The sequence below is a fragment of the Crinia signifera genome, chromosome 2 (assembly GCF_055691185.1).
Source record: "Crinia signifera chromosome 2, ASM5569118v1, whole genome shotgun sequence".
NCBI classification, from domain to species: Eukaryota; Metazoa; Chordata; class Amphibia; order Anura; family Myobatrachidae; genus Crinia; species Crinia signifera.
The window spans coordinates 97,501,764-97,516,240 of record NC_139218.1 but is presented as its reverse complement, the minus strand read 5'-3'; the positions used below and the strand labels follow the sequence as shown (position 1 = coordinate 97,516,240).

Here is a 14,477-nt window from a genome sequence, read left to right as displayed (position 1 = left end):
TTATTACCAACACATTCAGAGCCACTCAAAGCATAGTTGATTTCTTTACTTACAAATAAAGAAGTAGACACTAATTCTTGTCGTAGAATCCAACAATTTGATACAGCAGTTATGCATTTACACAAGTTACATCAAAAAGTGAAAGAACACCTGAATGTACCATCACCTATTGTTGCATTTCTATGTATCCAATACCCCGATGTGCGTGTTATACTAATAAACATCCACTATCACAGTGGTTACTAATGATAAAACTTTAAATGACAGTATTTACAATTTAAATAAGGTGAGGCCAGTCCTATGTACCAAATATGTCTAGCATTCAGTATGGATCTTTATTTTGCACAACATCCACCGAGGAGGCCATAGAATTTTAACTGCGAAAAAAGTAAAATTGAGTATTTGATCAAGATAGCCACCATAATATGCCCTAAGTATTACTTTCCATGCTCTGCTATCTTTGAGTTAATCAATGAAATGCTCGATGCCAATGAATTATTCATAACCATTTCATTGTTACCTGATTGTTTTGTAGAAATTTAAGACTACTAAGTGGACTACCTTCTAATTTGGGTAGAGCTCCTAAGAAGAGGAAACAATGTACTAGTGATGTCAAATTATAGTTTCTATAGGAGATAATGATTTAAAAACCACTGTCCACTGTAGTGCCCTCCGTGCATGGAAGAGTTAATGCAAGTATCATACTGTATTCTATAAAATGCATTCAAATGATAGTGCATATTTTATTGTTCTTAGATAATCTCTGGATAGTTTATGGGAAAAATGCTAATGAAAAGTGATTGGACAAATAAAAAACACCCATCTATTTACTTACAGCTGGCATGGGAACGACTGTCATCCTCGCAGAGTTCATGCAGTTGCTGATATTCCTCTTGCGCCAATTCAAAGCGCTGCTGCTTAATTTGATAGATCTCTTTTTTGGCATTAAGAGCCTCCTGGGCTACAACCAAATATTCTTTCAGCATCCTCTCTTGTTCTCGTCTCCATTGCTCTCGAGGGTCCTCTATTTGTGTGAGTTCTACAAAAGATCAGGAAACCGTGATAGAATGTAAGCGGAGAGAAGTCATTGCTAGGAATTCATGTTTGTAATGTTCTAGAATATAAGACTGTTTTTGCTTTATTTAAAAAAAAAAAAAAATCTGCTGATGTTTAACCCTTTGAGTGCCAAGGGAATTTGTTAAAATTGCCAAGAAAACATATTTATTCATCATAATAACCTGCAATGTTTACCTTATATAGGAAATATAATCTTTTTTTTACACAACATATTTTATTTGAATTTATATAACAAATGTGATTGATGCTGACATTTTTAGAGGATATTTTGCACATCTCTCACAGAGTTGTTGGCACTCAAAGGTTTATTTGTGCAAGATCTTTCAAAGGACTATTCTCATGAATTAAACTAGATTTTTTTCACATTTGATTCCTCATACAATCTAATCCTGGTGGCCTAGGACCACCAACAGCATGTATGTGCAGTCATTTGCCAATCTGGATGTAGGAAGTGCTGGTCCTACTCAAGGGGGTTATTCTAGTTCACTCTTTCTGACAAATTCCTTCTTAGATGGACAAAACCATGTACACTGCAGGGGGGCAGATGTAACATGTGCAGAGAGAATTAGATTTGGGTGGGGTTTTACTTCAAAGTGAGATCTATATTGCAGTGTAAAAATAAAGCAGTCAGTATTTACCCTGCACAGAAACAAAATAACTCACCCAAATCTAATTCTCTCTGCACAAGTAACATCTGCCCCACCTGCAGTGCACATGGTTTTGTCCATCTAAGAAGGATTTTGGGTACTCTTTACCTAGAACGGCGCCCGCGATCAGAATCGCGGGCGTCGGGGGTAAAAAATCGCGGTCATCGCGGGCATCGCGGGTAAATCGCGGGTACATCAAAATCGGGTACCCGCGATCACCGCGATTTTCCCATAGGGAACAATGTTAAAAAGCCTAATTGACCGCGATTTTGCATTCAATGCCTCAATGCCCGCGATTTTCCCATAGGAATCAATGTTAAATGGGCTACAGAGCCCAAATAGCCCCAATTAACCCTTAAATGTCCCCCCAATTTTTGTACGCCACCCCACGATCCACGCCAACCCGAAGCGTGGCGAGCGCAGCGAGCCCGCGAGGGGCGGCGGTACGCGTCCTCCGACCTTTTCATGCCCTACTATCCACGTCGGCGTGGAGTTGAGAATAGAATAGTGTGGCGAGCGCAGCGAGCCACCGAGCCCGAAGCGTGGCGAGCGCAGCGAGCCCCGCGAGGGGACGCGGATACCTTCACAGGTAAACGCGTCCCTTCGCGGGCTTCACAGGTGTCCGCGTCGCCACGGACACCTGTGAAGTCCGCGAGGGGACGCGTATAACTGTGAAGGTATCCGCGTGGGGTGGCGTACAAAAATTGGGGGGACATTTAAGGGTTAATTGGGGCTATTTGGGCTCTGTAGCCCATTTAACATTGATTCCTATGGGAAAATCGCGGGCATTGAGGCATTGAATGCAAAATCGCGGTCAATTAGGCTTTTTAACATTGTTCCCTATGGGAAAATCGCGGTGATCGCGGGCATCGCGTCGCGGCCGTTTATGTACTGCCCGCGATGTCGCGATCACCGCGATGGGCGCCGTTCTAAGTAAAGAGTACCGGATTTTGTCAGAAAGAGTAAACTAAAATAAGGCCCCAAGTGTGGTAAATTAATACTGTTGTTTTTGTACCTAATACACAACTAAAAATACACCAATAGATTAAAGTAAAGTAATACAGACTAAATAAGTATTAATTGTCATATTTAATAAAGCCAATGCACTCTGCATAAAAGTTATAGAGTTTTGTATGGTTAAGACAAACCAAACTAAGAAAACTTACGATTTATGTGGTCCATATAATATACACCAATTTGTTGATCGTAAACAATTTCCCATCCTAAAGGCAGCTCATTCCCCACACAGTCAGCAAATGTTAATGGCTTTGTTATTCTAAAAAGACAAAAAACAAATAGAATTTACTCCTATATGATATGACATGAAATGTTCCAGACAAACATATTAAAATATATATTAACGTGGCTAGACAGATATATATATATATATATATATATATATATATATATATATATATATATATATATATATATAGAGGAACATATTCATACATAGATATGTAATATATAAATGTATAGATCAACTGATATAAGACATATTGATACAAGTAGAATTTAGTCAGGTACGTTGATGATATATAAGCTCCCGGACCAGAATTAAGGATGGCCATTTTTGCCATTGATGGTTGCCATCACTAGCCATTGATAGTGTTAAACTATGGAATGGATGACCATCGTCAATTTTACCTATCGATGGTCATCCTTTTTTTTTACTGATTGGCCTGTGGGCCAATCAAAACACAGGGGCGTGGCTTTACGGATGTCGGGGGTGGAGCTATGCTCCGTGTCCCGACACTTAAAAAAAACAAAAAACAAAAGTAAAGCATCCATTTTGCTGTTCCATCTATGGAGGGAAACCATCTGGTTCTTCCTCATCTATGGCAAAAGTAATCAACATCGGCCATAAAAGATAGATGATTTTGAATCATCAGTGGTCGATGGCCATTCCTAATCAGAATGACTACAATGAAAAGTTACTACCTGGATATTTCATGCATTTATAAGATAGGTCACATAGTGGTCTATATCAAGTACCCAGAATTGCATAATGTGAACTGGGAAATGTAATGTGATATAATATGAACTGGAAAGCACTCTAATGATAAGTAATAGGAGAACTGTGACACAATATGATGGGGAAGCACTACAGTATGACATAATATGAACTTTGGGCAAAGTAATACAGGACACTATGAACTGAGGCAACTGTGTGGCATAATATACATTTAAATAAATTGTGGGCAATAAAATGTTGCTCTGCATGAACTGTTGGCACAATATGAAACGGGGGCACTATTAAATGGCATAAAATAACTGGTTTGAGGTTGTGGCATATTTGTGGAAAAATATGTACTAGGGACATTGTATGTTTAAAGTGAACTCAAGCACTTTTATGGGACATAAAATGAATTGCTGATGGACACTACTATGTTTTAAAACATTAACAATGATTCTATTATGGGGATACAATTAAGTAGGGCATTACTATGTTAAATAAATGTAACAAATTGTGCAAATAAAGATGTATCTCTATAAGCATTAGGGTGGGGGCCCTTTCAAAATGTTGCTATTGGGACCACAAAGTTCTGGCTATGCCACTGGATACATAGATTGACATGAGATTGGTAGATATGAGTTATCCATAAACACATTTCCATTAATTGCCATCTCTCTCTCTCCTTGTGTTGATATATATGAGAAATAGACCAAAAAAAATTATGTTACTAGAAAAATGCTTTGTTCTAAGTTCAGATCAATCTATATTTTATCAGAAAAAAATAAATAATTAACAAACTAAGAAAGGTTTTTGATATCAGTGATAATTATAATTGCTAACATAAAACGTATTTGCACTCCTAACAAATTGTGACCACATGTCACTTCCACAAAAGATTGCTATTTTTAGATCTCATTTTTATTATGAGACATTAAAGAAGCTGAGTTATCATTCAGATGTAGCCACCAGAATAGATCTGGTGTAAATAGTTGAGCTTCATTAGCTATTTTTGGAAGCACAAAACAAATTTTGGAGTTTGGCAAAACAAGCTAATTAACATCTGTTTTGAAATGAAGATAAACATGCTGTCAGCTTGCCTTTTTGGTGCTTAACTTGTACTTCTATCACTCGTCATAGCTATGGTTGCAACTCAGCTGTATTTTCCCAGGCTCTTATAAATACAACTCCTAAAGAACTGACCTCTGTCCTAAGCATCTGACAGAGCTGAGAATCCTGCCGTACAATGTAACGGAAGCTGGCAAGAACCCAGAACTCATAGTGTTTTATAAGGTGCTGCACCTTACTCACAGTAATAAACATATGGGGAAAAGCAGTAAGCCCTGGAAATTGAAAATGATAGTTAGGAGCAACTTGGCTGGTGCTTTATCTCTTTCCACTTTATCAAACCCATGCAGTTAGGAGCTGATTGGCACTTAGCGCTTTCCACGTTATCCCTGTCCAAGACTTAGTACATCTCACCCTTAGTGAAAAGTGAAAACGCAATTCAAAACAAGTTTAGGTACTTATGTCATACTAGCCAAAATTCTGTCTGCCCCTAGAGGAGGCAGCCAGGTCGTCTCAGTGGGGGAACGTAATATTTAATATGAGTAGTGCTGGGGGGGGGTGTTTGCATGATCACATCATCATGGCCTTACCTCTGCTAAGCAATGCCGTTGCTAAATAACAATGACACAATTCACGTTAATCGGACAACTACTGGGAGGAGAACAAGATGACCAGAATGTTTTTTTTTACAATAACAATGTTATTCTTCCTAAGGAGTACATAAAATGTAACACCATCGGGCGGGGCTTTCCTTATATAATAAAACACAACTAAGAAAAAAAAAACTACCACTTAAAAATGGAACTGCTACCTATAAGCAATTCAAAAATCACAAGCCATAAAGGTGCTATCGTATTGCTAGAGCTAATTTACCGCAGAGCAAAAAGGGGCTTTTTAGCCCAATAGTGTCATTGGTCTATCCAATTACAGATGCTTTCTACCATGCGCTAAATGACCCATTTCAGGCAATAATACATGGTATCCCAGATAAGTACTTGGAGCCATGTGTTATCAAAGGAAAACGGAGCAGAGCTTGTTATCGGGGATTCTGCTGTCTATGTCACCGGCAAATTGCATGCCTAATTTGCTGGTGATCAGGGCTAATTTGATAAACTCTGGGTAATTATTGGCCATGGTAATTTACCACCATACGGTATAAATACACAATTAACAGAAATGAAAACTTCAGATTTAAAAAAAAAACAATGTTTATGTAGCAAATAGAACAAATTCTTGCAAACCTGAGTAGACTTCTATCATGCAATTTAATACTATTGTACAGAGACGACAACAAGCTGCATCAGAGATGATGCCATCTTGGATCGCAGGACAACTCATCTTGTGTATATGTTATCTGGCCTTCCTAGAACTCCTCCAAAAGATGAAAAGCCATTATAGAAAGAGATTCAGGAAGCCAATACCTTTGCTCCAGTATTTCCCTGCTGTGTACAGTTATTTCTAAATCATGGGACCATCGGCTGCCGGATGACTGCATGACAGGGGGGATCCCGATGATCAGTATTCCGATTGCCGGTGCTCCGACAGGGGGGATCCTGACTCACAGGGGCTAGTCTCCCTTGTGGGGGTCCACGGCCCCCATAGAAGGAAAATAGAACCAGAGAAACAAACCACTGAGCCCGCAGTGTAGCAAGCATAGCTCGCCCTCCTGTCGGTGTAAAGCTAGTCAGGATTCGGACGTCGTGATACTGACCGCTGGGATCCACCGTCGGACCGCCATACCACAGCGGGACCATCTTCAGTACCATCTCTGAATGTTTATTCCATTGAAAGCTTGCCAGGAGCCATTAGATGAAGCATATTTTTTATCAATTAAAATACATAAAAAGTGTCTTGTTGCTTATGTTTAAAATAAAAACAACATTGTTTAAATATGATTATTATTATTTATTTATTAACAGTTTCTTATATAGTGCAGCATAATCCATTGCGCTTTACAAAAGGAGACAGTGATACAACAAACAGGGTATTTACAGACAGTCAAAAGGTATGAGGGCCTTGCTCGCAAGCTTACAATCTATGGGGAAATAGGCATTGATACATAAGGATAGATACTGTATTCTTTATTGCATCGATTCCACCAGAATGCCAGGTTCTATCACTGGTTCTGGAATTTGAGAAGCTTGCCTGAAGAGATGAGTTTTCAGGGAATGCTTTTAGGTTTGGAGACTGGAGGAGAGTCCTATTGTGCTTGGGAGGGCATTCCACAGAGTGGGTGCAGCCTGAAAAAAGTCCTGCAATCGGGAATGGGAGCGAGTAATGAGTGTGGATGAGAGACGCAGATCTTGGGAGGAGAGTAGAGGTCGGGTTGGAAGATATTTTGAGGTTTAGCATTTTTTTTCCATTGGAATATGCAATGTGACCAGATATACTGAATATTTTGCGGTACTTGTTTCCTAGCAGGGCGCCAAATTTCCTTACGTACGCAAACGTAGTGAAATCGCATCACATTGCGTTATAGTAGCATGCAATGCGATTTTCCCGTTCCCTGTCATTCCCGCCCCCTTTCAGTTCCTCTCAGAAATCATTCTGAGGTGATATTCTGACAGGAGTAGAAGCATCCCTCAGAGCTGCTGGTGATTTATCGAAAGTTAATGAGATGGCTGCATCTATGACTATGTTTACGCTGCCTCAGAGGCTATCGCCTTTTTTCAAGGACACAATCTCCTTCCGTTGGCGCAGAATTGCGCGAATGGCCACGTAATGCGTCTTTCTGTGAAGGAATGCATGTGGCGATGCCATGTTAAAACATGCCGGCTGAAGGTGAGCCTCAGAGCGGCCCACTGGTTTCCAGGGTGCGCTTATCGTTTGTCACCTTTGTGCGCTTTATATATTCATGGGCCCAGGAGCTGACATACATTGAGTACTGTCAGCAACAGCTGGACATATCCAAAATGACGGCTGTTTTGTACAACAGATGGATGCAGGAGGCGTGCACTTTGATGGCGGCTATTCTTGAGAAAGTAAAGTCAGGCACCACAATTTACAGTGACTGCTGGAGGGCGTACAGCACTGAACAGCTGGAACTTGCAGGGTATCAGTACGCCCAAGTAAATCACAGGTTCAACTTTATAGACCTGTCCACAGGGGTGCATACCCAGAATGTGGAAAGAATGTGGGGTGCAAATGGTGCAATAAGCGCCAAAGAGGTACAGCATGCCACATGCTCCATTCCTATCTCCAGGAGTTCATGTGGAGAAAGACATTGGGTGGGGTAACCCATTTGAGCGAATCCTGGGAGCACTTACTGTTCTTAGTTAACACGTCATCATTACTGTGTAAGCTGTATGCTTTTGCAAGTGTGAATGTATTTCTAAAACACCACCACTTTCCACGCCACCCCGAAGCGTTAACGCGTCCTCCGACCTTTTCATACCCCCACTATCCTCGTCGGCCTTGAGTTGATTTTACAAAGTGTGGCTAGCCCAAAGCGTGGCAAGCGCAGCGAGCCCCGCGAAGGGAGACGCGGATTACTTTATATGTATTCCGCGTCCGCTCGCCACACTTTATAAAATCAACTCCACGCCGACGTGGATAGTGGGGGTATGAAAATGTCAGGGGACGCGTTCCGCCGCCGCTCGCCACGCTTCGGGTGGCGTTGATACTGGAGGTGACGCTAAACAATGGCATGGTGCTTTCAATTGTAAGTACCCATCACGTCATACTAAGCACACATCACATCTCTTCGCATGGGTGCTTCTACTATGAAATATCGCATCGCACCTGGTGCCCTGCGATCCCATGCAATATTTCATTGTATAAGCACTTCCTATGGACATCGCATCGCACAGCACTATACATGCTGTGCGATGCAATGCGATTACACTACGGGGAATAGCCCAATACGCTAAATGCGTACTGGGCGCCCTGCAGGGAAACAAGTACAAATTTTGCATACAGTTTAAAAGCTTACCAAAATGTTATTAAGGTGTTATAAAACTACACAACTCATTCTCATGAAGATTGTCTATATGCACTAAAACGGTCAGTGACTAAAATGCCTGCTGACACAAGACAATAGCCTGCAGCCCACAAAATATGTCAAACTTCTACATATAGGTTTCTAAATGTCTGTTTATGCAGGATTAACTTTTATTTTAGAATAAGTGGCCCTTTAAGGCAAATGTCTTGCATGAAAAATATGTACTGAAAGAGAAATAGGATATTGTGTAACAAATTATGTTTAGTATGATGCAACTATTTCAAGTATGTATTAAAGGCAACATGAATATTTCATTAAGAATAATGAGGCAGGCAGTTGTTCCTTATAAACAGGTAAAACAAGACTTTCTCCTTTGTACTGTTTGTACTATTATACCGCCAATAATTACTTACAATGGTATGTGGTTATGTCAGTTATGCACTTTCTTACATCCAGCAGTACTTTAACATCTAGAAGGAAAATAGGTAAAATTCCCCTACATGACACCGAGGCTTCAACGCCCATACTCTAAATTGTTTACTGCAAAAGTACCAAATAGATCACTTTTCTGTACTTGAACATTTCATATTTTGCCTTAACTTCTAAAGGGCAAAAAGACACAGCAAGGTCGAACGAGGTCAGTAATGGAATGGTAGTGCTCATAATTATACCACAGCCTGACATAGTTTTGGGTGAAAAGTTGAGGAATGTGCAAATGACTTATGTAAATAATTTGCAGACATCCATTCATACATTTCATATATACTCAGAGGATGGAAAAACAGGTAATATGTCACACAGAAACACGTTAACGTACAATTACACAACTAAGGTCTGTGTCTGTCACTTACTAGAACACTTCTAATTAACAACTATTGTTTCTCAGGAGAGCTGACAAACTGTACACTAATCTCTTGTTATATCTACACAGAATACAGTACTTAAACCTGAGTCTATTTCAAAGTTTAGGTGGTATTCAATCCAAGATTCCGACTGTCGGAACGTCCCAGTAGTAGGAATCACGGGCCGTTTTCGTCTGATCCGACAGTAACTCGACAGCTGGAATGCATGCTCCGGCTGTCGAGTGTCGGAAAGTCCTTGGATCTGTGAAACCAGCCGCGGAATGACGAAAAACGGAAGTGAATTCAACAAATCAGCCTTATAGAATAGAATACTGTCCAGCACATTACACTAAAATAATGTGCAGCATAATAATAGACCAACCCAACCTAAAAGCTGAATCTATAAATCTAGTGACACTATGCAATTGCTCAGACTTCACAAACGCAGAAACGCAGATAATCTTGGAAATATGTGAATTGTGACAGCTTTATGACCCATCTTTTGATGCTCAGCATAAGCCAGAGGCTTAGGGGGGCCACCTTTGGGTTCTACCTCAATTGCACTCTGGTCATAAAGTGGTCTACTAAATTCACAAAAGTAACATTAAGCAATGTGTGGTACAATGTGAATTCTGGGTACTATGCAGCAATACAATGTGGCATATTGTTCATTTAAGGCACAATAATATGGCATAATATGAACTGGACGCATTGTGCGGTATAATATGAACTAAGGCACTACTGTGCTGCATAAAATTAACAATTGTTGTGGAGAATTTTCTTTATGGTTATAAAAAAAACCCAATCACATTACTGTTAATAAAAATGAATAAGAACTAGAAAATGAGGTCCTCAAATTATACTATTGTTATTATTATTACTATCAATTACTAGTAATAAAACAATCTTAAATATGTGGTCAATGTTTTCATTTGAACACTTACAAAATAGTAAAATGTCAAAATATCTAATTTTAGTAGTTAATCTAACAGATGTTAATCTAACACGTAGCGGTAAATTTCCGATACTTCCTCATCTTTGCGCCCACCGCTTACACTACAGAACTTACTTTAAGCATCATCGTCGCTTTGCTTAACACGCTTCAGGCTCAGTGGCTAGCTACGCTCGCCACAACTTTACTAAAGGTAATGGATAGTGCTGTGGACACAGGAGGGTGGCGTGGACACAGGAGGGTGGCGTGAATGTACCTTTAGTTGTTGGAGTGGCAAATTGTCTATTTGCTGCAAATAAGTCACCGCATCCTCCTCAGTTTGTGGTAAATTAAAAATAGTAACCATCTTTTACCTCAAAAAATGCATCTAGAACAGATTTGTAACGGTTCCCTCAAAGAAAATCCGGTACTTCTTTACTTGGCATGGCGCCGTGCTACTTCCGGCTTCTACGCTCGCCACAAACTATGTAAAATAAAGGAACTTAACGCCATGCAACATGGATAGTTCATACCTCCACTATCCATGTTGGCATGGAGTTGATTTTAAATAGCGTGGCGAGCGTAGCGAGCCACCGAGCCCGCAGCGTGGGCGAGCGAAGCGAGCCCCGCAAGGGGACTCAGACGCACGGCGCCATGCTGGCGTTGTGAAAGTAAAGAAGTACCGAAAATCCTTAAGTAGCAGCTACCGTAACTGGCGTAGTGGTGGCCGCAAAGATGAGGAAGTACTAAATTTACTAAAGCTTCTAAAAGTGAAAAGAGGTGATGTCAATAGAAACCAATCAGATTCTTTTTATTATTTTGTTAGAATATCCTAGAAAATGATAGACAGAATCTGATTGGTTTCTACGGGCAACCGCACCTTTTTTTTTATTTTCAGAAGCATTAGTAAATGTACCCCCTTATCGTTCACAACTACCAGTTGTATGTGACTTGCTGCATTCCAGTATAGCATCCAGGGCTGCTTCAAACTTTGTGCACTTGAGCTCCTTGATTCGGAAACCCAACATTTACATCATGCAGTTCACATAAGGCTGCCCATTGACCCTGGACATGATTCCACGCACTAGTAAATCTAACACATGCAAGGAAAACTCACACTGGTTGTCACCATATACATTTTTTTCAGGTTTGAAGATTTGAAATCAATGTGGATATTTATGAGGTGTAATAGCTGTTGGTTTAAATGTATTTACTATTGGACAAATAACGTCTAGACATGAGTTCCTGAATCCCGTTCAGTACAGTTATTACATTATTATTTCAACAGAATAGCAGAAAAACATACTTTTTACATAAATATTAGAGGCAGACACCTTTGCTGTAGTCAAATCTATATCCTGTGTTCACATTACCGTACATTTGTTGCTTTCTGCCAAGTTATAATTAAATGCAAATACTCCACTACAACCATAGGCAGGACTTTTCCTAGCATTTCTTGGCTATGTCCCCAGTAAAGTATTTACAGATCACATTTACAGTAGATTCATAAACAGTATGTTAAATTCCTTTACCGATATAAGAAGTATGTAGACGCAGTGATGGGTAAACTGTCATCTTAATAGCATGCCATATATGCAATCAAATAGTACATAAACCAAATTAATTAATAGAAAATAAAGAAAAAAAAAACTTTAATTTATTGCACAAAAAGGAAATTTCTTGTGCTGAAAGCTATGGCGGCATATATCGTCTTATATATTTGCTGCAGTCATGCCAAACAACCCCAATACGCCTTATTAGCAACATGAGGAGACTGATATTTGCCACTTGTATATATACAGTATGTGCAACTGAGTCTTGGAATCTGAACACAACATGTTACAAGTTCTGTTCTGCTCTATTAGACTCAGTCACACACAATATACAGGTGTCACATATCAAATGAATCAGCACAGTCTGTTAATGTGTCCTAACACTGCATTGTATTGTGAATGTGATTTTAGAAAAAAAAAGGACTCCCAAAGTCAAGGCCGTAAATTGGTGTGTGCCAGCGGTGCCTTGCTTACAGTGCATCTGCACTGTAGGAGCACCAGCTGGCCGCACCCGTCTGCTCCCCTATTCCGCTGTCCCTCACTGATGCTCACCGCGCCAATTATTTCAAATGCAGGCTGCCAGCCTATCAGAACAGACTGGCAGCCGCGGTTAGAGATCGGCTGCCGGACTGTGAGCTCTGATTCGCTCACAAGTCGTCTCTATTTGAAATGTTGGTCATCAGGTAGCAGGGGAGGATGGGCGCTTGGCGGCGGGTACAGGGAGCAGCAGCAAAGCCTGCAGGAGCCAGGTCACCTATATTTAGCACCTATATATTGTGTGTGGGGGTGGGGTGAGGGGGGCATTGCGTGTTGTGGGGTGTAATGGGGGCATTGTGTGTGTGTGTGTGGGGGGGGGTATACACACACAATGCCCCCAATTATACCTGGCCATTACAGTGTGTGTCATATTGTGTAATGAGCATAACGGGTAGTGTCATATTGTGTAATGAGCATTACAGTGTATGGCATATTGTGTAACGGGCATTATGGTGTATGACATATTTGTAAGGGGCATTATGGTGTGTGACATAATATGTAAGGGACATTACGGTGCGGAATATTGTGTACTGGGCATTATGGTGTGCAGCATAATGTGTCATCAGCATTATAGTGTTATTGGTACTGTTATGTCATTTTTGGGGTGCGCACACTGTCCCTATTTTTAATATGGGGGGGAGGCACCAAAATGTCTAGTTACAGCAGTGCCCGACGTTAGCAGTGGTGCACGAGTCCTGGTGGCTCACTCACATATTGAGGCTGGATGTATGAGGACACATCTGTAAATCAGTGCTCAGAATATGGGTGAAAAGGATTACATGTTAACCAGAGCAGCTTAGATATGAAGCTATCCAGCTTTCCACAAATATACTGTGTAACAAAGTGAAGCAGGCTGTATATGTGGCCTTACTCCGACAAAATCAAACCCCATAGCATACTGTACCAGCATACGGTGCCAGAGTTAATGGATATAAAAGTTACACTGGCCCTTATTCAGGTTGATACGTTTGGATACACATTCGCTCGTATCCGAGTGAACGAACCACACACGATGAGCAAAGTAATGCCTATAAGGCCACCAAAGTCATCCATTTGGATCGACACACAAAGGGGAGTGGCGTGCCTGATGGCTGTACGCTACCATGTGCGTACGGATCTTACATTGTCAGCTCAGACTTCTAGTGTATGAAAGGCCGGACGGCCGAGCAAACAGGCTCTGCAGGTGTATTTAAACGCCACATCACCAATCCGCACAGAAGTAAAGCTCAAACCATTACCCTATTACCCAGTTTATGTTTTTAATTGTTTTCAATTAACTAATTGCCTTCCCCAATTGCAAAACAAATTAACCTTTACTACATGTGAATTTATCGTGTTCACAATGTTCCAATTTCCTAAGTAGCTGCCAATCTGTCACTAATTTGTTTTGTTTTTTATAATTTATGGCTAAAAGATGATGGTCATCCCGGAATGTTTCCATGTCTACAAATGTCAATGTGGTGTACCCATTATGTGAATAACTTATGCATTACTACACTGAAAAGACTAAAAATTCACTACAGTATGTCCATTATTGTCTTTCCTAACATATTGTGATATGCAATGTTGTGTGTTGCTTGCAGTTGCTGAATTGTTTAATGACAGCAAATTGAGTATTGCATGGGTGAGTATTGCCTACTGTGCAAGTATTTTTGCTGTGTGTGTGTTGATTGTCCGAGCAAATGCGGACCCACCAAGCTGGCTGGGCTGGGAGGCGTCAAACCTGCTTTTTTAGCCGAATGTTTTTGAGGTCTAGCGGCCCAAACGCTCGCTCAGTCGAGCGAGGCCACCACCCAGCACTTTTGGTCACCACCCATGTATACACCCCAGTTGCCGCCCAGTTTTGCCCACTTTTGTAACCGCGCCCTTCAATACACCCATATTACGCCCACACTGCCCAAGCATGCTCGGAGGGGAATTTCTGTTCA

General features: G+C 40.7%; 1 protein-coding gene across 3 annotated transcripts in view; it reads right to left on the bottom strand.

Moving 5' to 3' along the window:
• The window catches only part of WWC3 (WWC family member 3), a 170,751-nt gene that overhangs the window by 85,924 nt on the left and 70,350 nt on the right, over positions 1–14,477 (bottom strand). For all 3 annotated transcript variants that reach the window (XM_083172587.1, XM_083172586.1, XM_083172588.1), the window contains exons 2-3: positions 2,891–3,000; positions 836–1,039 (exon numbers count right to left, since the gene is read on the bottom strand). In XM_083172587.1, the coding sequence (XP_083028713.1) occupies positions 836–1,039; positions 2,891–3,000 (314 nt within the window). The remainder of the gene's footprint in view (positions 1–835; positions 1,040–2,890; positions 3,001–14,477) is intronic.